Genomic DNA, 25,628 nt, shown 5'->3' with positions numbered 1-25,628 from the left:
GTAAAAATCCAAAACAAAAATGCTTTCTGTAGCAAAGAACTCAAGAGAGCTCCCTGCAGTGCGCCCTTCATCTTCTGGGCACAGTGTAAAACTGAGGTCTGGAGGAGGGACATAGAGGGAGGAGCCAGTGCACACCAAGAATCCAAAGCTTTCTTAAAGTGCCCTATCTCCTGCGGAGCCTGTCTATTCCCCATGGTCCTTACGGAGTCCCCAGCATCCTCTAGGACGTTAGAGAAATTAAAATGGCCACCACTGAATTTTTCTATTCACATCGCAGCCTGTGCGTATCCAATGTGTGGAGATGACTGTTGTGTTGCTAGGTAACCCTAAGCACGCTCACTATGTACCTTTTGTACAGAGCTCCGCTTGTCTGCGGCCGCTTTAAAATCCTCCTGGCAGAGTCCCCTTTACCGTGGCGCTTCTCCGATGCTCCCCCCTCAGCAGAGCACCACTGTTCCCCTGCCGGCCGCGCTCTGAGCGCTGCATTGGAATCCTGCCGCCGGCGCCGCCTGCCACCCTGTCTACACGCGACACCCTAGCCGAACGGCTGCCACAGAATAGATTAAATATCTGCCTGCGAGGAGAATAAACACTAATGCCTGTAAAGACATTAAGCTGCTTTGCTAGCTCCAGCCTGTGCGCCTCCACTGATATTACTCACAGCTCTCTGAATCCAGATCCTCTGAGTGAGATGCTTTGTCTCACTTAAACAGTTACCACAGTTTATGGGAGCCTTCACCTTCCTATCAGCTAGGCTGGATCGGCTCAGCAAGTTTTAAAGCCAACATTTTCTCTTATGGAGCCAGAGCTCCTTTTTAGTGCTGCTACCTCCAGCAAAATTTTTCAAACTGGAGGAATTAGGGGGCATGAAGGGGGAGGAGCTGGCTGTGTATATATTTTTTTATTATATTGTGCTACCTCCGGTCTGCATCCTTCACACCCCAGCTGTCTAAGATCTCCAGTGTCCCCCAGTGGATGAAAGAGAAAAAAATATTTTCTGTAAATATGTATGCACTATTTAATGAACTGTTAATTAATAATTATTACATAAACTTGCAGTTCATCTCCTTCCTTTCCCAGTCAGCAGGGGGAAATTTTCTGAATTACACAGTAGTTATTGATAGAAATACACGATTAAATGAACAGTAGTGGAGATGATATGAACTACACTAGTCGAGTGCCTAGTGCAAAATGAATGAAAAGCTCATGAAAGAATGTCATATAGTAATGCTATAAAATGCAAACTAGCAGCCACCGGCGCCACATAGCAGGCACTAGTACAGGGCAGCGGAGCGACTGCTCAGCTGTCCAATAGTGTCTGAAGCAGCAGCCTGCAGCTCAGTCATTGGCTGAGCGCGCAGGTTACACAGTGAAGGGAAGAAGGAAGACGTCCCTGGCAGCGTGGAGGCAGAGGCTCTCGCTCTCCTGTGCCTCAACAAGTAAGGGAGTAATACAGGGAGTATTGTTTTATCCATTTCTGCTGTTATAAATTTACACTGTAGGCTCTGGGTTTTATATATACACATATATATATATATATATATATATATATGAGTAAAAAGAAAAAAAAGAATGGAGGGCGCAATCGTGAGTAATAAATCAAAGGTACTTTACTGACAAATATCCACTCACATACATTTCAATATAGGGTAACCGGTGCAATGAAGAAAACCAGTGTAGCATCCGGACTACTAACACTGGTAACCGCCGCTGCCCCTCTGGTTCCACAGTCACTGTAATATCCAGCTCCACGGACTCCACAACGCTGACCTCACACTCCGGTACTCCGGTTGATGGGTATCACGTAACACGTCCTGCTGGCCACGCCCAACACGTTTCGTCACGGGACTTCGTCAGGGGGTGTGGTTGGCACTATCATCTCAGCTTATTTATACCCAAGCCGCAATAATGCACAGAATTCAATAATCAATTAGCGCTAACAATTTAAAACCAACATTACTCTAATAAAAGTCCTTACACATATCACACCATCAAATGTTAATATATTATACAAAATACATACAAAATGTATTGATTTAAAAACGCACTGAGACACCGACATCTAGAGCAGCAAATAGTATTATCTTAAATATCCAATTAATCATAATAAACCCCTTTAATATCTCTATTCTAATACATCCCAATAATATCTATATATAACACTTTAAAATTACCATAATTAATAAATGGCAATGTATAATGCATTACTAAAATTATACTAAAACATACTTCTATTTTCATTCATATAATTTCTAAAATAATCACCCCGATGGCTTTATGTCAGTGCATATTTAGTCACATAACATACATTTAGGCATTAACCTATCCAAACCTCTATCTCTGAATAATATCATGAGAAACACAAATACATACATGAAGAGAATGAGATGACTCATACTTAAAAACAAAGATAGTGTCCGTAGAGAGCTCTATATATAGGAGGAGTAGAAAAGAACAATAAAAAGGAATAAATCCTGTCACCATGAGCTGGAATGAGTGTAAAGAGACACAAAGGAGCCAATGGCCCAACTACAATGTATCCCAACACCCAATTCCGCATCAAATGGATCCTAATGTAAAAAGGGAGTTATGTCATTATTCTCATTTAACCCATGGGGGCTAATAGTATTTAAAGTGTGTATCCAGTACATTTCTCTTCTTCCCAACTCCTTTGCAATATCACCCCCTCTATCCCCTAACTTCACATGCTCTATAGCCTTAAAGCTAAAGTGACTGAGTGCACCACCATTACAACTAAGAAAATGTCTAGGGACACTATGATCTACTAATTTCTTGGTTATACTTCTGGTATGCTCCAATATCCGAATTTTTAATTGTCGCTTCGTTTTTCCAACATAACGTGTTCCACACTTACATTCTAAAACGTAAATTACTGAAGTTGTTTGACAATTAATCATGCTTTTTATCTCCCAAAAACGGGTCTTTTCAGTATTCCATATTTTTTTCTTTTCCTTACTAACATAGGTACATACTTTACAATGACTACATGGGTAACACCCAGTCACTCGATTTTTCTTTAACCAGGTGTCATCTGTTATACTCTTAAGGTTACTAGGTGCTAATGAGTTCTTAAGTGATCTCGCTCTCCTAAAAACTATTTGTGGGTCTTTAGGCAAATGTTCTTTCAAGATTGGGTCTAAAGCTAAAACATCCCAATGACTCTTTAAAATGGTTCTTATTTCTTTATTTTTTGTATTATACCCCGTGATAAAAGGTATAAAGATACTATCTCTTGTTTGTTTTCTCTCTTTATACACCAACAGTTGATTCCTATCTAAAAGGTATGCTTTTTCTTTAGTATAATGTATAATGAACAAGCTGCACTTTATAAAAATAGGTTTTTAGATAAACAATACCCAGCTGAATTGGTTGAGAGATGTAAAGAAAAAGCATACCTTTTAGATAGGAATCAACTGTTGGTGTATAAAGAGAGAAAACAAACAAGAGATAGTATCTTTATACCTTTTATCACGGGGTATAATACAAAAAATAAAGAAATAAGAACCATTTTAAAGAGTCATTGGGATGTTTTAGCTTTAGACCCAATCTTGAAAGAACATTTGCCTAAAGACCCACAAATAGTTTTTAGGAGAGCGAGATCACTTAAGAACTCATTAGCACCTAGTAACCTTAAGAGTATAACAGATGACACCTGGTTAAAGAAAAATCGAGTGACTGGGTGTTACCCATGTAGTCATTGTAAAGTATGTACCTATGTTAGTAAGGAAAAGAAAAAAATATGGAATACTGAAAAGACCCGTTTTTGGGAGATAAAAAGCATGATTAATTGTCAAACAACTTCAGTAATTTACGTTTTAGAATGTAAGTGTGGAGCACGTTATGTTGGTAAAACGAAGCGACAATTAAAAATTCGGATATTGGAGCATACCAGAAGTATAACCAAGAAATTAGTAGATCATAGTGTCCCTAGACATTTTCTTAGTTGTAATGGTAGTGCACTCAGTCACTTTAGCTTTAAGGCTATAGAGCATGTGAAGTTGGGGGATAGAGGGGGTGATAATGCAAAGGAGTTGGGAAGAAGAGAAATGTACTGGATACACACTTTAAATACTATTAGCCCCCATGGGTTAAATGAGAATTATGACATAACTCCCTTTTTACATTAGGATCCATTTGATGCGGAATTGGGTGTTGGGATACATTGTAGTTGGGCCATTGGCTCCTTTGTGTTTCTTTACACTCATTCCAGCTCATGGTGACAGGATTTATTCCTTTTTATTGTTCTTTTCTACTCCTCCTATATTTAGAGCTCTCTACGGATACTATCTTTGTTTTTAAGTATGAGCATCTCATTCTCTTCATGTATGTATTTGTGTTTCTCATGATATTATTCAGAGATAGAGGTTTGGATAGGTTAATGCCTAAATGTATGTTATGTGATTAAATATGCACTGACATAAAGCCATCGGGGTGATTATTTTAGAAATTATATGAATGAAAATAGAAGTATGTTTTAGTATCATTTTAGTAATGCATTATACATTGCCATTTATTAATTATGGTAATTTTAAAGTGTTATATATAGATATTATTGGGATGTATTAGAATAGAGATATTAAAGGGGTTTATTATGATTAATTGGATATTTAAGATAATACTATTTGCTGCTCTAGATGTCGGTGTCTCAGTGCGTTTTTAAATCAATACATTTTGTATGTATTTTGTATAATATATTAACATTTGATGGTGTGATATGTGTAAGGACTTTTATTAGAGTAATGTTGGTTTTAAATTGTTAGCGCTAATTGATTATTGAATTCTGTGCATTATTGCGGCTTGGGTATAAATAAGCTGAGATGATAGTGCCAACCACACCCCCTGAGGAAGTCCCGTGACGAAACGCGTTGGACGTGGCCAGCAGGACGTGTTACGTGATACCCATCAACCGGAGTACCGGAGTGTGAGGTCAGCGTTGTGGAGTCCGTGGAGCTGGATATTACAGTGACTGTGGAACCAGAGGGGCAGCGGCGGTTACCAGTGTTAGTAGTCCGGATGCTACACTGGTTTTCTTCATTGCACCGGTTACCCTATATTGAAATGTATGTGAGTGGATATTTGTCAGTAAAGTACCTTTGATTTATTACTCACGATTGCGCCCTCCATTCTTTTTCTCTTTTACATGACTTGAGGAGTACGGTAGCTCCTGGAGGAGGATTGCAGCAACATACATTTCGGACTTATATTGAATACAAAAGACTCTATTTCTCATTGCGCGGTCTTGTTCTTTGTTTCAATATATATATATAAATACACACACGTGTGTGTGTGTGTGTGTGTGTGTGTGTGTGTGTGTATGTGTATGTGTGTATATATATATATATATATATATAATCCTAGAAATCAAGCGAATTAGTCATTGGGGAGAGTGTTGGTCCAAGTATGCTATGCCTGCCTCTTTATTAGGGGCCCCATTGTCTGAAGTGCCCCGGGCCCCCCATAGCTTTAATCCGACTCTGAGCAACTATGAAGTATCCTCAACAGGTAATGTTCTGAAAGTTTCTGTCTGTGGAAGCAGGTTGGATAATTATGAACCCAGTAAAATAGATTAACTCGCCTGCCTAAAGAAAAAAACATGGTACTTGAGGATTAGAGTTGAGGACATCTGCTGTACAGTATACAGCAGAACGAAATGTCATTCTAGTAATCACATTTTTGCATGAGCCTTTCATGCATTTTTCACTAGGCACTACACAAGTTTGATTCATATCAGCTCCACTACATTTAATTTATTAGGGCATATTTCTAGGCAACAGAACCGCCATTAGGCAGAGATAGAGCTCATATCTCATATCTAGACTCCTTTCTGAGCACAGTTGGAGGTCAGAATCAAAGTGCCCTGGATCCTTCTGCTGTATTTTAGCATTAGAGTAATGGGCGATACCGAAGTTCTGTTGTGTAGCTCAGTGATGGCTGGGTGTTCTAGTCATCACATTGAATAGTTTAAAAGTAAATAACTGGTAGCTCTGGGGTTACAGTGCTTGAAGTGACAAAGAGCAGCACTGGAAGCAATAAATGGACAGAAAATTAGTAAAATATTACTAATAACATGCCATTTAAAGTAGATTTGTGTGTTGATTTCCGACCCTCCATCCAGTGTCACTATTAAATCTTCCTCACTCCTGAGTGCGCTATATTTTTATTGCAGTTATTGTTGTGGGAACATACTCTTAGAATCAGGGGAAAAAATGGAGTAGAGTAGGGTATGAAAGTCGGAACTGGAATCTCACCAAAGACGATGAGCCGGGGTGACTTCCTCCTCAGGCTTGTAATGCAGAGCATTGCGATATCGTGGGGGTAACTCCGACAGAGTATCTGAAATTAATTTACTTGCCTTTATACTCCCAAACACATTGCATGAGGATTAACCAGTAACAAATGGACTAATGTATTGTTTTGTATAGCAAAAAATCACATATGCTTTCTTCGATTTCTTAATCTATACTAGAACAAAAATATGATTGTTATTACTGTTTACAGCAGAGGTGTACACATAGCACCATATTATTCAATGGTCTACTGCAGTGGTTCTCAAGCTCGGTCTTCATGAGGAACACAGTCATGTTTTCCAGGTCACCTGTGGATCTTTGACATATGACAGATGGTCATACCCCTGTGCCCAGCTAGGTAACCTGGAAAACGTGAACTGTGCGGGGTCCTGAGGACAGGGTTTCAGACCCTCTGGTCTACAGTATGAACTACATACAGGACAACAGATTATCTAGAAAGCTTGGAACTCTGGGTTTTCCATAATTTTGAGTACCATGCATAAAAGATACAAGAGTGAATTTAAAAATGATCCAACCTCCTCCTGTCTAGTCTTTATTGCTTTGTCTCCAATGTCTCTGTACCATGGAGTTCGGGAGATATAGCCCCCACCCCCCCCCCCCCCCCCCCTTCCCCTTGGAAAACTGAGCAAGAAAGATTTTACTGTTTACTATAAATATTAAGCTCACTGTGATGGGTCCCGGAGGGTAGCACACATGGGTTTATCAAAATATCATCACAGACTACCATCTTCCTTGCAGTCGTACTTGACACACAGTCCAATTGTCATCATACTCTTACTTACCATTAGCTATCCTATCAACATCGACAGGTTCATTACCTGGCATGACAGGTGTTTGGTGAACAAACACATGGAGCCAAATGCCAGTTATCACAGTGTGAGCATTACTAACACAAGCCTTTACTGAAAAGCCTCCAATACTGCTGGGCCTCATAGTAGTTTTTATAGCCGGTTACAGTTATGTCTGACCAGAGAAAGACCAAAAATGGCAACTGAAATGAAGCCCTTCTTTTCTTGCACAAACTGCCATTGCCACTTCAATTATGTTACTGTATATGTATTATAGAAGAAAAATCGTGACTTAAAACAATAATTATCGAGGAGATAAACTACTAATATTACAATTTTATACAAGGACACTGGCATTCATTTCTATTTCAGTACATTATGCTATTTTAGACAGTGATCTATGGTGACCTCATGATAAAAACACTGCAGCTTTGATGTTCTAATTGGGAGTCATTTTCACTTGCAGCAAATTGATGACACTATGATTATAGATCATTTACAAACCACATAAATAAACCTGTAGCACAAATGTTCATTTGTGACCTCATGCGGCTACCTTTGTGCTTCTATACCCGAATTTACAGGGGAGTAGACGGATGAGCAGGTTCAGTGGTGTCTGTGATTAGATTAATCTATTTGTACTGAAGAGGAGAAAAACAGGATTTTGCTACTTACCAGTAAATTACTTTCTCAGATTCCATAGGAGACACTGGAATGATTATACTGGGGTACAGACAGGTGTAGAGTGGAGCCTGGCACTTTACATTTCTTTAAGTGTAGCTGGCTGTTCCACCCTCTATACCACACCAGACCCAGTTTAGAGAAACTGAGCCATAGTGGAGAGGGAGAGCAGAGCGGTGGTCTTCAGTATGCCGGCGGTCGGGCTCCCGGCGACCAGCATACCGGCGCCGGGAGCCCGACAGCCGGCATACCGACACTTATTCTCCCTCGTGGGGGTCCACGATCCCCCTGGAGGGAGAATAAAATAGTGTGGCGCGCGCCACCGTGCCAGTAGCGTGGCGAGCGCAGCGAGCCCGCAAGGGGCTCATTAGCGCTCACCACACTGTCGGTAAGCCGGCGGTCGGGCTCCCGGCGCCGGTATGCTGGTCGCCGGGAGCCCGACCGCCGGCATATCGTAGTGAACCCGAGCAGAGACCACAGAGGAAAAACAGCACAGAGAAGGAGGAACCAACAGTAAGCCGGCCAAAAGACCAAAATATAAGCATAACAAATGAACAAACACACTACAGACAACAACATGCAGTATTACAACCAGAAACATCAGAACAATGGCAAGAAATGCAGCGATGGGTGAGCATCCAGTGTCCCCTATGGAATCGGAGAAAGGGATTTATCGGTAAGTACCAAAATCCTGTATTTTACCTTCATCCACTAGATGACATTGGAGGGATTACACCGGGGATATCCCAAAGCTTCCCTCCCAGGTGGGAGAGCACTGAAAAACCTTGAGGACCATGCGGTCAAAACCTGTATTCGAAGCCGCAAAGGTATCAAAACCGTAATACCGTGCAAACATGTGTACATGGACCATGCAAACAGGTGTACCTCTGTGCGCATCCCAAGAGGTACTAACTGAGCGCATAGAGTATGCAGAGATGGAAAAAGGTGGAGACAGAGCACTGGCCACACAAGCCTGACAGATAGCCAGATGGATCCCCCATGCCAACATCTGCTTGGAAACAGGCCAACCTCGTCTGGCAACTTTGTAGAGCACAAAAAGGAATCCGATTTGTGCAAAGAAGCCATCCAGGCATAGATGCAGACAGCCCGAACCACATTCAGCGATGGAGAAGACGCAGTGTCAGACAACAATACAGGGACCACAACAGGTTCTATGTCTGTGGTAGACTTGCGCATGATGCATTTGAGCACCTGTGGCAGGAGAAGAAAGGGCGGAAGCAGGTACACCATTTGGTACTGCCACAGAACAGGCAAAGTGTTTACTGCCTCTGCTGCAGGATCCCATGTTCTGAAGCAATACAGTGGCAGCTGGTGATTCTGCAGAGAGACCATGAGGTCTATCTGAGGCCTGCCCCAACGCCAGACCAGCAGCTGGAAAGCTATCAGATGGAGGGCCCATCCCCCGGGGTGGAGATCCTGGTGACTGAGATAGGCCGTCTCCCAGTACTCGACTCCGGGGATAAACATGGCGCTGCCTTGGACCACCATTACCATGCAACTGCGCATTCCCCCATGTCAATTTGATGTAAGCCAGTGGTCTCCAACCTTAACTGGGGTGTGAGCTACTTTCGGAAAATAAACCCCTGAAAGAGCTACCCCCTCCCCCCCAATGCGCACGCGTTCCTGCGAAAGTGGGTGTGGCCTCACAACTACAAGTTATGCCCCCCCGGCAGTTCCAGATACACAAATAATGCCCCCAGCAGTTCCAGATACACAAATAATGCCCCCAGCAGTGCCAGATACACAAATAATGCCCCTCAGCAGTGCCAGATACACAAATAATGACCCCAGCAGTGCCAGATACATGCGATGCCCCCCATCAGTGACAGATACATGTAATTCTCCCATTAGTGCCAGATACACATAGTGCACACAATTTGTGAACTGTGCCCTCGCAGCCGCCGCTCTCGTGTGCGTGTCTGAGGGGAGGAGAAGAGGGGCGGAGAGCCCGGCACTTGCACAGCTAGTGCCTCCGTCTCCTGCTCCATCCTCACTGCTGCAGCTGAAGTCCCGGGCCCCGACGCTGATGTCTCCAGCCTCGCGGCCATTTGAACAATGTGTGTTGCCCGGCATCTAATCAGGAGCCGGCGCGCAAGCTCTGATTGGCTGACATCATATTAAAATGCAGCCACCGCCGCGCGAGCTACTTAGAAAACGGTGACATGCTACCAGTCGCTTGCGAGCGATGGGTTGGCAACCGCTGATGTAGGCCAAAGCCATGGCACTGTCCGACTGCATTCACATTGGCAGTCCTTTCAGAAGGGCATTTTATACCACCCTGAGCTCCAGCACGTTGATGGGCAGAAACGCCTCCGGGACCCACCAGCGACCCTAGAATTGGCTGACCAGTACCACTGCAACCCAGCCCCTTAGGCTGGCATCCGTTGTCAGCAGAATCCCATTCCAGATGCGGAAGCGGCGACCCGCCATGAGATGAGCAGACTGAAGCCACCAGAGCAGAGAGATATGGGTCTGAGAGGACAGATGCACTAGTTAGTGCATCTGAAGATGAGATCCCGACCACTGAGACGATAGGTCCAACTGAAATGGTATGGAACTTGCCGAACTGAACTGCCTCAAAAGAGGCCACAATCTTGCCCAGCAGGCGAATGCAATGGTGGACTGAAACCTTCTTTGGCTTGAGAAACACCCTGCCAAATTCCTGAATCGCCTGGGCCTCCGATGGAAGAAACACTCTCTGCAGGGAGGTGTCTAGAATTATACCTAGAAACTGGAGACATTGGACCGCATCAGGATGGACTTCTGGAAGTTGACAATCTAGCCATGCTGGATGAGAACCTGGTGCATCAAGGAAACCTGATCTAAAGCTTTTCTGCCGACGGAGCCTTGATTAGGATGTCGTCCAGGTAAGGAACAATGGTCACCGGAGATGCGTAATTATCACAGCCATCACCTTGGTAAAGACCCTGTGTGCCAATGACAGGATGAAGGGCAGAGCCCAAAACGGTTAATGAGAATCTGGATGGCAAAGCGGAGGAATGCCTGATGCAGTTTCTAGACTGGAATTTGCGGGTAAGGACACCAGGAATTCCGCTGCCTCTAGACCTGCAATCACCGAGTGGAGGAATTCAGTCTTAAAACATCAAAGATTTAAGGATATGAGATTCAAAACCACAAACAGGTTTGAGTAAAAGCACTAAATGCCCTGAGACTGGAACTAACACCTTGCAGGCAAGAAGCTTGGCTATTGCCTGTTGCAACACCTTTTGCTTCTGAATCGAGACTACCAGACCAGTGGTGAAAAACTGAACTGGGGGAGACGAAACAAACTGTCTTGTATCCGGGCGATTACAAGATTGTGAACTCAAACGTCTGAACAAGTCTGGAACAAAACTTCCTTGAACAGGAACAGGTGAGCACCCACCGTGGGGGCCCCTAGGTGGGACAGAAGACTGCCATGGTTTGTCTGCTTGGATTCTGGATGACGGGCAGGACTGGGTTGATGACCCCTGGTTCTTCCACCTCTAACTGTAGACAAGGCCCCTCTGGCTTTTCTCAAAATTGGGTAGGGGCCGAAAGAAGCGAAAGGAAGGTCCTGAGTATGATTGACACAGAGTAACTTGCCGAACTCCGGACCAAATAAGACATCCCAGAGGACGGAAGGGCCTCCACAGTCCACAATGATTCTGCATTGGCCTGCAAGGCCCAAAGCCAGAGGGCGCGGTGAGTGGCTACCTCTGAAGCAGAGATCTTAGAACCTACCTGGCATCCAACATCCATGGAGGCATCTCCCAAGTAAATAGCAGACTCCTGATTGTAACCGGCTAGAGGAATCAGGTCAACTCACACAAGATTGGGCAGCAGGCCCTTAACCAACTGTTCCACCCATTTCTCGACTGGTTTATTTACCTACACACTAACTAAGGCCGGCCTGGGTAAACCCCCCCCTGCTGGACTTTAGTGTTGTTTTCAACTTACTATATGGGTTGTTTTCAACTTCCTATTACACAGGTTCTCAAACTCGGTCCTCAGGACCCCACACAGTGCATGTTTTGTAGGTCTCCTCACAGAATCAAAATTTAAATAATTATCTCCACCTGTGGATCTTTAAAAATGGGTCAGTGAATAATGAATACACCTGTGCACCTGCTGGGTTACCTGCAAAACATGCACTGTGTGGGGTCCTGAGGACCAAGTTTGAGAACCTGTGTCCTATCCGAACAATCCCACAAGGATGTGGCCCCCAGTACAGGTAGCGTTATCTTTTTTGAAAGACAAGAGACTGACGAATCCACTGAAGGAGAAGTCTCACACCTGATTGTGAGTTGACAGATCAAGGTAAAGGGAAAGAAAATGCTTGGACATCTGGATGTTATCCGGATGTTTCCAAGCTGCAGACAGCTGTTCTTCTTATTGAAGGGAAGGTTGGAAGATATCAGCCAGTCTCTTTTTCTTACCAAATAATGAGGTATGTAGGTACTCCACAGTCTCTGAGTCCGAGATATTAAGGACCTGAGGGACTGCCAGGATGAGGGATGCTATCCCCTCGTAGCCTGTAGCTGCCTCTAGGAATCTTCCACATACAAATACTCCACAAATTCACCTTCTTCGTCGTTGGATGAACAATCCTCATCCGATTCATCCTCAGACTAAAAAGGACCTCCACAGACAGAAATTACCTATACACAGACAGAAACGCAGACACACAGCAGACTGCCTGCAAGCACAGAGAACTAGTGTCACATATAGCAAGTGTCTAGACAGCACACGCTCAATAGAGATGCTGGATTACACACAGTACAGTACTATCTACAAGGTATACTAAAAGATAACACATAGGAAGCAGGATACAGGAGCACAGAAAAGTGTTCAGTTGTAGGGGGAAGGAGTGTTTTTATACAAGAAGCAAGTTACACAAATTACAGTGATTTTGCTCTGCACTCCCGCACCCACCAGACCCCTGAAGTGCAACTCACGGCCCTTTGTACAGTCTGGAAGCTGTTGGCGGGAGGTTTCTGCTTGATGTACTGCTGCCCTACTAGCGGTGACTCCAGTCCTGAGCAGTATGCTGTGTGTTGGGAGTGCAGCGTTGATCGGTGCACTGCTGCAGGAACTTAGCGGTGCACCTGAAGAAGTAGTGTGGGAGCACTACAGAATACAGAAGGAAGTATTTCCTCCTGGAGTATAGGGTGGCCAAGCCAATGGGCAGCTTTGATCCACTGGGGAACCCTCCCAGCTCAGCCACCCAAGCTACAGTGTGGGACTAGCCGCACCGATGCTACGCTCCACTCCCCTGTACCGGCCAAGATTAAAATGTCTGTATGCTAGCGGGAATTTCATTCAGCCAGCCTGCACATTAAAGACCCGGCAGTACATCGCCAGCTTTGTCTGTGGGTACTATTTCTACCAAGCAGCGATGTGCTGGGCTGGGGGATTTGCAACTGTTGCAACATACCTTCTCCCATCCCTAGTCAAGGGTGGTGGGACATACTCACCGCTGCCAGTCGTTTGGTGTGCGGTGGACCCTCAGGGACGCAGACACCAGCCGCAGTAAGCTATGACGGATCCCCCTTGAGGCTACCATGGCGCAGGCAGAATACAGCCAGCTACACTGCCAAAGAAATGTAAAGTGCCAGACTCCACTCTACACCCATCTATACCCCAGAGTAATCACTCCAGTGTTGCCTAGTGGATTGAAGAAGAAATGAGATATATACTTTCAGGACGGAATTATTTAAGTTAGAAAAGGGGGAGGAAATTGCATATACAGGGCTGCACCTTTTTTGTAGGGAAGGACTCTAGCCAATTTCTGCAAAAGAACATCATTTCTTTGGTACATTTAAGGTTCCAGAGAATAGTGACCATCGCTACAAACACAAATATGCTGGAAAGCACATTTCTAGGCTAATCCAAACACATGTAGCAAAGACAGCCCTGACGTCCCTTCATTCAGAGAATTTTAAAATTCACCTAAATCAAGCACTTCAGATGTTGTGCCTCCATATCGAAAAAATAGGATTTTGGTTACCTACCGGTAAATCCTTTTCTCGTAGTCCGTAGAGGATGCTGGGGTCCACATTAGTACCATGGGGTATAGACGGGTCCACTGGGAGCCACTGGCACTTTAAGAGTTTGAGAGTGTGGGCTGGCTCCTCCCTCTATGCCCCACCTACCAGACTTTGAGAGAAGGATATTACACATATTACACAGATAGTGGCGAGATTCACACCAGCTCACACATACAAGGCAAACCAAGCTAACCAGCTTAAAAAATCAGCAACGTCTGAACAATATTACTTAACCAAGTAACAAAACCGTACTTAACCAAGAACTAAGCAGTACTGAACTAAGTAACCACTGCAGGATCACAAAGCGCTGGGCGCGCGCCCAGCATCCTCTACGGACTACGAGAAAAGGATTTACCGGTAGGTAAACAAAATCCTATTTTCTCTTACGTCCTAGAGGATGCTAGGGTCCACATTAGTACCATGGGGATGTACCAAAGCTCCCAGAACGGGAGGGAGAGCACGGAGGCTCCTGCAGAACTGATTAACCGAACTTCAGGTCCTCAGAGGCCAAAGTATGGAACTTGTAGAACTTAGCAAACGTGTTCGACCCAGACCAAGAAGCCGCTCGGCAAAGTTGTAAAGCCGAGACACCCCGGGCAGCCGCCCAGGAAGAACCCACCTTACGAGTAGAGTGGGCCCTAACAGACGTAGGACACCGCAATCCTGCCGTAGAATACGCATGCTGGATAGTGAACCTGATCTAGCGAGAAATAGTCTGCTTAGAAGCAGGACACCCAAGTTTCTTGGGATCATACAGGACAAACAGGGAGTCCGATTTTCTATGACTAGCAGTCCTCTTCACATAGATTTTCAGAGCCCACAACATCCAAGGACTTTGAGGAAATTGAGGAGACAGTAGCAACTGGCACCACAATAGGTTGGTTGATATGAAATGCCGACACAACCTTCGGAAGGAACTGCTGACATCTCCGGAGCTCAGCTCTATCTTCATGGAAGATCAAGTAGGGGCTCTTACAAGACAAAGCCCCCAACTCGACACACGTCTAGCAGAAGCTAAGGCCAACAAAGTGACAGCCCTCCACGTGAGAAACTTGACCTCAACCTCCGGTAGAGGTTCGAACCAATCCGATTGGGCGCCATAGGCGACACAAAGGGAGGCTGGATGTGCAGATGCCAGGGCGCCGTAGGCGGCACAAAGGGAGGCTGGATGTGCAGAACCCCTTTCAAGAAAGTCTGAACCTCAGGGAGGGAAGCCAATTGCTTCTGGAAGAAAATGGATAGGGCCGAAATCTGGACCTTTACGGATACCAACCGCAGGGCCATATCCACACCTGCTTGCAGGAAGAGGAGAAACCGTCCCAGTTGAAACTCCACTGTAGGAAACTTCTTGGACACACACCAAGATACATATTTTTTCCAAAAACGATGGTAATGTTTAGACGTTACTCCTTTCCTAGCCAGATTCAGGGTAAGAATAACCTTGTTCAGAATGCCCTTCCGAGCTAGTATCTGGCGTTCAACCTCAATGCCGTCAAACGTAGCCGCGGTAAGTCTTGATAAGCGAATGGCCCCTGTTGCAGTAGGTCCTCCAGAAGAGGAAGAGGCCTCGGCTCTTCCAGCGGTAGATCCAAAAGATCCGCGTACCAAGCCCTTCTTGGCCACTCTGGGGCAATGAGGATTGCCTGAACTCTTGTTCTCCATATGAGTTTTAGAACTCTTGGAATGAGTGGAAGTGGAGGAAACGCGTACACCAACTGGAACACCCACGGAGTCACTAGGGCGTCCACCGCCACGGCTTGCGGGTCCCTTGACCTGGAACAATATTTCTGAAACTTCTTGTTGAGAGAGGCCATCATGTCTACTTGAGGTACACCCCAAAGATCTGAAATCTCCGTGAACACCTCCGGATGGAGTCCCCACTCTCCTGGATGGAGATCGCGTCTGCTGAGGAAGTCCACTTCCCAGTTGTCTACTCCCGGAATGAGGATTGCAGACAGCGCCACTGCGTGCTTTTCTGCCCAGAGGATGATTCTGGTTACCTCTGACATTGCAGCTCTGCTCTTTATTCCGCCCTGTCGGTATATGTAGGCCACCGTCGTTACATTGTCCGACTGCACTTGAATGGCTCGATCTCGCAGAAGATGAGCCGCTTGGAGAAGACCGTTGTAGATGGCTCTTAGTTCCAGAATGTTTATTTGAACACTGGATTCCAGGCTTGACCACCTTCCTTGGAAGGTTTCCCCCTGAGTGACTGCGCCCCAGGCCCGGAGACTCACATCCGTGGAAAGAAGGACCCAGTCCTGAATCCCGAACCTGCGGTCCTCTAGAAGGTGACGCATTTGAAGACACCAGAGGAGTGAAATCCTGGCTTTCGGTGACAGACGTATCCTCTGGTGCATGTGTAGGTAAGATCTCGACCATTTGTCTAGGAGATCCAGTTGGAAGGACAGAGCATGAAACCTTTCGAACTGTAGAGCCTCGTAGGAGGCAACCAACTTCCCCAGGAGGCGAATACACTGATGAACCGATACCCGGGTTGGCTTCAGGACATCCCGGACCATTGTTTGAATCACCAACACTTTCTCCTCTGGCAGAAACACCCCCTGAACTTCCGTGTCGAAGATCATCCCCAGAAAAGACAATCTCCTTGTCGGCTTCAAATGTGACTTTGGAAGGTTCAGGATCCAACAGTGTTCCCTGAGCAGATGAGTCGTGAGAACAATGAACTACAACAATGTCTCCTGGGATGATGCCTTTATCAGCAGATCGTCCAGATATGGGATTATGTTCACCCCCTGTCTGCGGAGAACCATTATCTCGGCCATCACCTTGGTGAACACCCTCGGTGCTGTGGAGAGGCCGAATGGCAGTGCCTGAAATTGATAGTGACTGTCTAACAGTGCAAATCTGAGATAAGCCTGGTACGGCGGCCAAATCGGAATGTGGAGGTACGCATCCTTGATATCCAGGGATACCAGGAATTCTCCCTCCTCCAGACCTGAAATCCATTTTGAATTTGAACAAACTCAGGTAAGGGTTCAACGATTTCAAGTTCAAAATTTGTCTGACCGTACCATCCGGTTTCGGTACCACAAAAAGGTTTGAATAATAACCCTCGTTTTGCATATGAGGTGGAACTGGGACAATAACCTGTTACTTTTCCAATTTTAGGATGGCTTCTCGTAGTATAGCCCTGTCTGTCAGCAACGCTGGCAAGCCTGATTTGAAGAATCGGTGAGGCGGGAGTTTTTGAAACTCCAGTCTGTACCCCTGGGACACAATAGCCTGTACCTAGGGATCCAGGCCGGAGGACACCCAGACGTGTCTGAAACGTCTGAGTCTCGCACCCATCACCACGTCCTCCAGGCTGTGCGGTTCACCATCATGCTGAGGATTTTGTGGAACCAGAAGCAGGTTTCTGGTCCTGGGAGCCTAAGGGTGCAGGTTTTTTGGATTTTGCACGACCACCTCTAAAGAAAGTGGTAGAAGGTTTGGACTTTTTTGCCTTAGCGGTCCGAAAGGACTGCGACACAGCTGAAGAAAATGGTTTCTTCATAGATGGTGTAGCAGAGGGAAGGAAAGGTGACTTACCCACGGTTGCCATGGAAATCCACGCATCCAACGCTTCCCCAAAAAGAGCCTGACCTGTATAGGGTAGGTTCTCCACACTTCTCCTGGATTCCGCGTCTGCAGACCATTGGCGCAGCCAGAGTCCCCTGCAAGCTGAGACCGACATGGAAGATATCCGTGCAGTAAGCGTATCCATGTCCTTCATGGACTCCGCCATGAACCCCGCAGAATCCTGTTATGTTACATAGAAACAACTCAATGTCACTTCTATCCATTGTATCCAAATCCTTTAGTAATGTGCCTGACCACTTTTCTATGGATTTAGAAATCCATGCACAGGCAATAGTGGGCCTTAGCGCCACTCCTGAAGCAGTGTATATGGATTTGAGCGTAGTGTCAATCTTATGATCAGCCGGTTCTTTTAACGCGGTAGATCCAGGGACAGGTAAAACCACCTTTTTAGACAGTCTGGAGACAGATGCAACTACGGGTGTGTTTTCCCATTTTTTCCTATCCTCCTCAGGGAAGGTAAAAGCAACTAGAACCCTTTTTGGGATCTGGATTTTTCTCTCTGGGTTTTCCCAGGATTTTTCAAATATAGTTTTAATTCTTTTGACGCAGGGAAGGTTAGCGAGGCTTTCTTATTGTCAGTGAAGTAAGCCTCCTCAACCTGCTCAGGTGGCGTGTGATTAATGTTTAACACATCTCTAATGGCATCAATCATAAGCTGCACCCCTTTGCAAGGGATGCCGCCCCCCTCAGCGCGTCCCCATCACCGTCTGCTGTATCAGAGTCGGCATCCGTGTCATCTTGCATAATCTGGGCAAGTGGACGTTTCTGTGGGAACATACTAGGGGATTTTGCAGGAATAGGAACAGAACCTGACCAAACTGCCATAGACTTCTTTAACACCTGAGTTTCAGTCTTAGTATAAGCTACTCTAGTAGAGATCTGAGAGATCATCCCCTTAATAGAGGACAACCACTCAGGCTCATTAATTGGGGTCTTAGACAAAACATTACATTCCTGTGTACATGGAATGGATTCCTCCTGTGAGGAAACATCCTCTGCAGCATATGACACAGAGTCCCTAGACATGGCTATCTAAGACAAGCACCCACAGCCTCCCTCCGCCCCTTCTACAACCCCCTGGTACCGCACAGGATAGCTGGAGTTGCTTGGAGGGACAGCTCTTCCTGTCAGCATTTCTGTACTGGATCTGCAGGCAGGAAAATGGCGCTGAACGCTGCTGGGTCCACTCTGAGGAGAAGATCCGCTCCCTGAACATGGCGCTGCTTCCCGCTCTTCCATTCTTTATACTGGCCTGAGGATTTCTGCTGGCAGTGTAACCGAGGTCCCTGACAGGCTTGCTGACCAGTGTAGGGCATAGGCGCTGGCTCAGGGCGCCCCTCACAGCGCCGCACTATGTACCGCTGAGCCTCCAGATCGCAGTTAATACTGCTCTCCCACCCTGTTGCCGCCATCTTCACACCGGCTCCCCGCTTGCTGAGGGGGCCGGTGACTCACTCGCCACTGGAATCTTCTGGCTCTGTTAGGGGGTGGCGGCAGTGCTGCGGGAGTAAGCCTGGGGCGGCCAACGCTCATCACCCTCAGGAACTAATGTCCTGTCAGCGGAGATAGTGGCTCAAAACCCCTCAGGGCGGACACTACTCCCCCCCCCCCTAAGTCCCACGAAGCAGGGAGGCTGTTGCTAGCAGCCTCCCTGTGCCTAATTTAACTCTTAGAAAAATAATAAAACTAAAGAAGCTCTAGGAGCTCCCCTAGCTGTGACCGAGCTCCGGGCACATTTTCTAAACGGAGTCTGGTAGGAGGGTATAGAGGGAGGAGCCAGCCCACACTCTCAAACTCTTAAAGTGTCGGTGGCTCCTAGTGGAGCTGTCTGTACCCCATGGTACTAATGTGGATCCCAGCATCCTCTAGGACGTAAGAGAAACCACAGTTGCATTATGTGCACACAATAGTGTATGGGATTGAGGTTAATGCGATATTGGATGGTTTGGTTACATAATTTGAGCAATGGTCACGTTTCCCCTTTGCACTGTGGAGTAAGGGGCTTGTGAACAGATATTAGAAGACACGCATGTGTATAGAGTCCTGTCTTTCATTTATAACTTAGGGCCTGATGCAGAGATGGACAAATCTTTGGACACAGCTGCTGTACGAAAACATGCAAAAGCAGCATGAGGAGTCTTGGGTAAATAGATGCCTTCTGCATGCTGCTCCTGCATCCAAAGACTTCCACCCTTGATTGATAGGCTGCAACTCAGGGAGACTGCATGCAACCACGCACGACCCATTTTGTGCCACACCATTGGAGATATATGCATAAACCGCCAGGTTTATGTACATATCTGAACCAGGCCATTAGTCATGGGGGGTAATTCAGACCTGATCGCAGATGTGCTAAATTTAGCACATCTACGATCACTTTCACAGACATGTGGGGGGGACGCTCAGCACAGGGCTAGTCCGCCCCGCCTGTCTGGCTCTGCCCCCCAGCACAGGTATAAAAGCATCGCATGGTGGCGACGCTTTTGTATCTGAAGAGTAGCTCCTTACCAGCGCAGTTCCTGCGCACTGGCAGGGAGCTACCTGTTGCTCTCCGGATCGCAGCGGCTGCCCCCCGCACGGTCTGGGCACGCCTGCGTTGCCAGGACCACGCCCCCAAAACGTCAATCAGGCAGAGGCAATCACTGGGCTGAGATGTCGACTGCATTTCTGGCATGCGCCAGCGCAGTTCAGACTTGATCGCCCGCTGTACAATAACGCACAGCAGCGATCAGGTCTGAATTAGCTGCATAGTCACTATGTATTCATTGGATTGGGATCAAATATTTTAGATTTGCAATAGTTACGGGGCGAATATTTTTTTTTTAAGCATTTAACAAAATCAGAATGATTATTATTATTATAATTTATTGGTTTATAAATTGCTCAGTTAAACTAAAGTGCATATACTCTAAGAAAACCTGCAGAGAACATTTTTGCAATAACATCCACAACATTCGTGTAAGCAGGAAAACCCATCAGAGCCTCTCCATCAAAGGCATGTGACCGGTTGACCCTATCACACTCACCCATCACCCGAATCTTGGCACCGGTTAGAAGAGCACATTACAAACATTTTCAGTAGGAAGCAGAGCAGGTCTAAGGACCAAATGTAATGGCCTGCAAGTTGCAGCATGTGCCAAGATTTCTTTTAGTTGTCAGATTTAAAGCAACATTATTTTTAAAGAAAAAACAAACCTGATTTTGCTTTTAAAACAAGTGACTTTAAATCTTGCAGCTAAATTGCTGCTGGAACTTGTAGGTAATTTAATTGGTCCCTGAGAGTTCAAATATATATTATTTTAAAGTGACATTCTAGGCCTAAGGGCTAACTATAAATGATTATGACATATAGATTTCTGCATTACATGGTCATAGTATAGAAGAACACAGTTAGCATTCTCTCTGTTATACAATTAGAAGCATACGGTGGGTAATAACATACAAGACTTGGAGACTCTCTGTTCACCAGATGAATGAAAGAGAAAAGTATTTTCACCAGTCACCAATCACAGTATCACTGTATAAAATGACCTGCACTAAAAACATATATATTTTTTTAAAGAATAACAAGTGTTCAACTATTTTCTGTAATGGTAAAGTTACAGCTTGCTGTGCTCACCTAGAATGTGCTGGCTGAAGACTGTGCTGTAGTGATGGTTCCTGGTGAGTAGGGTATATGCAGCCTCGGGCACTTCAAACCCCAAATGTAAACTCTGTTGCTGGAGGCCAATGTGTAAGTGGGTGAGAGAGGCGATGCTATAGGCCTCTCCAGGCTGCAGCCAGTCACAGGGTGGACCCCTGCAGGAGAACACAACCATTTCTTTACCAAACCCAGCCAAATCTCATCCTAACCCTCTGTTCCACGCTCTCTATGTACCCCATCTGTGTCACCCCTGTCTGTCTACCCCTCCCCTTAGAATGTAAGCTCTCACGAGTAGGGCCCTCTTCTCTCACGTGCTTATACTTTTCTTACTTTAATAATCCTCAACTGCCCAAATCACGCAGTTTTTTGGCCACCTGGAACTTATCTCTGTCATTTACTGGTGTAGTTATGCTTAGTTACCCTGTACTTGTCGAATATTGTCTTCAACTGTAAGTCACTGTTTTCCTGTTTTGACTATGTGCATATGTACTCTGTAATTGGGCGCTGCGGAACCCTTGTGGCGCCATATAAATAAAGGATAATAATAATAATAATATCAAGCTTACTATCCTCCAAACAAACACAAAATAGTCAGCAACCAAATGCTCATACTTTCCCAGTACCTGGTCTCTCCAGAAATTTCCAAGAAATAGATTTTCTGATTTGAAACCACAATAAGTGCCCAAGCCTCCACAGGATTACCAAAACGAACCATAGGCACCTGAGAGCGACAGAAGAAAGTGGATATAGGAAGTAAGAATGAATTGGAAAAAGGAAGGCTACAACAGGTCACTACAAAACAAGGTCGTAAGATCATTCTTTTAGAACCAGGCTGAAGACTGTGCTTTAGTGATGGTTCCTGGTGAGTAGGGTATATGCAGCCACGGTCACTTCAAACCCCAAATTTAAACTCTGTTGCTGGAGGCCAATGTGTAAATGGGTGAGAAATAACGAGATTTATGGTAAGAACTTACCGTTGTTAAATATCTTTCTGCGAGGTACACTGGGCTCCACAAGGATCAACATCGGGGGGTGTAGAGTAGGATCTTGATCTGAGGAACCAACAGGCTCAAAGCTTTTGATTGTTCCCAAGATGCACAGCACCGCCTCCTCTATAACCCCGCCTCCATGCACAGGGAGCTCAGTTTCGTTAACCAGCCCAATGCAGTAGCAGGTACCAAAGACGACAAACGCTCGTAGCCAATTACACCACACACTCACCGCAGGAGAGGGTGTCAGCGGCTATGCCAATACCAAACCAAAGAAGCAAAGTGCGTCAGGGTGGGCGCCTTGTGGAGCCCAGTGTACCTCGCAGAAAGAGATTTAACAACGGTAAGTTTTTACCATAAATCTCGTTTTCTGCTGCGGGGTACACTGGGCTCCACAAGGATTAACATCGGGGATGTCCTAAAGCAGTTCCTTATGGGAGGGGACGAGCCTATATCAAGCGTTTTTTTTTAGTAAATCCGAGCTGTGCTCTCTGCCCTGGTGGATATAGTGGGGTCCCTGTGCAGTACAGTGTCCACGCCAGCGGCACGGTCCGATTAACCGGCTGGTCTCACCTGGGGGACCCTCTTACCTCCTCCCTGATGTGCAGCCACGAAATCCTGGAGAGCGTCAGCGTGGTGTGCCGCGGGAGTATGCATCGCTGCTGGGGAGGTGATGGAGCCGCAGCACAGAATGTCAAAATGACAAACAGTGCTGCAGCCCTTGAAGCCTTCTTGAAAAGCTCTTTTCAGGGCTGACTAGCGCAGCACCCCCTTCCACCCTTCCCGTTAGTGACCTGCAGGCACCAACTAACAAACTGAGCTCCAGTGCCTGGAGGCGAGGTTATAGAGGAGGCGGTGCAGTGCATCCTGGGAACAGTCAAAGCCTTAGCCTGTTGGTGCCTCGGATCAAGATCCAACGCTACACCCCGATGTATTCCCTGTGGAATCCCAGTGTACCCCGCTGCAGAAATAATGCGTGGAATCTGATTCGTTGCTATGGGCAACATCCCATCTTAACTAGAACTCCTATCTTAGTAAATTTACCTCTGTATATCAATACATTGGAACCCATTATGCAGGGCCCTGCCTGATTAACAGAGAGCCAAGCCATACTGTAGCTGGTAAGCCAGGTGGGCTACTGATGCCTGTCTGGTAAGAATGAAATGTCAACCCATCTACCAGATCTTTAAAGGGACTCTGACCTCAAAAACTTGATGTGCTTAATTGTGCAGTGTACATGGGAATGCATTATAGTTTTAGGTTACCCTTCTGTGCAGTCTAGGAGTAAATTCTTGTATCACGGCTGCCACCTATTTACCTTTCTCTGACGTCCTAAGTGGATGCTGGGACTCCGTAAGGACCATGGGGAATAGCGGCTCCGCAGGAGACTGGGCACAACTAAAGAAAGCTTTAGGACTACCTGGTGTGCACTAGCTCCTCCCACTATGACCCTCCTCCAGACCTCAGTTAGAATCTTGTGCCCGGCTGAGCTGGATGCACACTAGGGGCTCTCCTGAGCTCCTAGAAAGAAAGTATATTTAGGTTTTTTATTTTACAGTGAGATCTGCTGGCAACAGACTCACTGCAGCGAGGGACTAAGGGGAGAAGAAGCGAACCTACCTAACAGGTGGTAGTTTGGGCTTCTTAGGCTACTGGACACCATTAGCTCCAGAGGGATCGACCGCAGGACCCGACCTTGGTGTTCGTTCCCGGAGCCGCGCCGCCGGCCCCCTTACAGAGCCAGAAGCAAGAAGTGTTCCGGAAAATCGGCGGCAGAAGACTTCTGTCTTCAACAAGGTAGCGCACAGCACTGCTGCTGTGCGCCATTGCTCCTCATGCACACCTCAGACTCCGGTCACTGATGGGTGCAGGGCGCTGGGGAAGGGCGCCCTGAGGGCAATATAAGACACCTTGGCTGGCAAATCATCACAATATATAGTCCAGGGCTATATATGTGATAAATTACCCCTGCCAGAATCCATAAAAAAGCGGGAGAAAAGTCCGCCGAAAAAGGGGCGGGGCTATCTCCCTCAGCACACTGGCGCCATATTTTCTTCACAGTGCAGCTGGAAGACAGCTCCCCAGGCTCTCCCCTGTAGTTTTCAGGCTCAAAGGGTTAAAAAGAGAGGGGGGGCACTAAATTTAGGCGCAATATATGTATACAAGCAGCTATTGGGGGAAAAATCACTCAGTTATAGTGTTAATCCCTGCATTATATAGCGCTCTGGTGTGTGCTGGCATACTCTCTCTCTGTCTCCCCAAAGGACTTTGTGGGGTCCTGTCCTCAGTCAGAGCATTCCCTGTGTGTGTGCGGTGTGTCGGTACGGCTGTGTCGACATGTTAGATGAGGAAGGTTACGTGGAGGCGGAGCAGAGGCCGATAAATGGGATGTCGCCCCCTGTGGGGCCGACACCAGAGTGGATGGATAGGTGGAAGGTATTAACCGACAATGTCAACTCCTTACATAAAAGGCTGGATGACGTAACAGCTGTGGGACAGCCGGCTTCTCAGCCAGCGCCTGCCCAGGCGTCTCAAAGGCCATCAGGGCCTCAAAAACGCCCGTTACCTCAGATGGCAGACACAGATGTCGACACGGAGTCTGACTCCAGTGTCGACGAGGTTGAGATATATATACACAATCCACTAGGAACATCCGTTACATGATCTCGGCAATGAAAAATGTGTTACACATTTCTGACATGAACCCAAGTACCACATAAAAGGGGTTTTTATTTTTGGGGAGTAAAAGCAGCCAGTGTTTTGTTCCCCCATTAGATGAGTGAATGAAGTGTGTAAAGAAGCGTGGGTTCCCCCGATAAGAAACTGGTAATTTCTAAAAAGTTACTGATGGCGTACCCTTTCCTGCCAGAGGATAGGTCACGTTGGGAGATATCCCCTAGGGTGGATAAGGCGCTCACACGTTTGTCAAAAAAGGTGGCACTGCCGTCTTAGGATACGGCCACCTTGAAGGAGCCTGCTGATAAAAAGCAGGAGGCTATCCTGAAGTCTGTATATACACACTCAGGTTCTATACTGAGACCTGCAATTGCCTCAGCATAAATAGTGCTGCTGCAGCGTGGTCTGATACCCTGTCAGATAATATTAATACCCTAGACATGGATAATATTTTGCTAAATAGAGCATATTAAAGACGTTGTCTTATATATGAAGGATGCACAGAGGGATATTTGCCGGCTGGCATCCAGAATTAATGCAATGTCCATTCTGCCAGGAGGGTATTAGAAACCCGGCAGTGGACAGGTGATGCTGCCTTTAAAAGGCACATGGAGATTCTGCCTTATAAGGGTGAGGAATTGTTTGGGGATGGTCTCTGGGACCTCGTATCCACAGCAACAGCTGGGAAGAAAATTTTTTACCTCAGGTTTCCTCACAGCCTAAGAAAGCACCGTATTTTCAGGTACAGTCCTTTCGGCTTCAGAAAAGCAAGCGGGTCAAAGGCGCTTCCTTTCTGCACAGAGACAAGGGAAGAAGGAAAAAGGCTGCACCAGACAGCCAGTTCCCATGATCAAAAATCTTCCCTCGCT

General features: G+C 46.2%; 1 protein-coding gene across 2 annotated transcripts in view; it reads right to left on the bottom strand.

Moving 5' to 3' along the window:
* The window catches only part of STK11IP (serine/threonine kinase 11 interacting protein), a 210,636-nt gene that overhangs the window by 38,398 nt on the left and 146,610 nt on the right, over positions 1 to 25,628 (bottom strand). For both annotated transcript variants that reach the window (XM_063933797.1, XM_063933796.1), the window contains exons 21-23: positions 21,718 to 21,815; positions 21,071 to 21,249; positions 6,270 to 6,354 (exon numbers count right to left, since the gene is read on the bottom strand). In XM_063933797.1, the coding sequence (XP_063789867.1) occupies positions 6,270 to 6,354; positions 21,071 to 21,249; positions 21,718 to 21,815 (362 nt within the window). The remainder of the gene's footprint in view (positions 1 to 6,269; positions 6,355 to 21,070; positions 21,250 to 21,717; positions 21,816 to 25,628) is intronic.

The sequence above is a fragment of the Pseudophryne corroboree genome, chromosome 7 (genome assembly GCF_028390025.1).
Source record: "Pseudophryne corroboree isolate aPseCor3 chromosome 7, aPseCor3.hap2, whole genome shotgun sequence".
Classification (NCBI taxonomy): Eukaryota; Metazoa; Chordata; class Amphibia; order Anura; family Myobatrachidae; genus Pseudophryne; species Pseudophryne corroboree.
The sequence above is the reverse complement of the archived record's forward strand: the minus strand, read 5'-3'. Positions and strand labels throughout refer to the sequence as shown.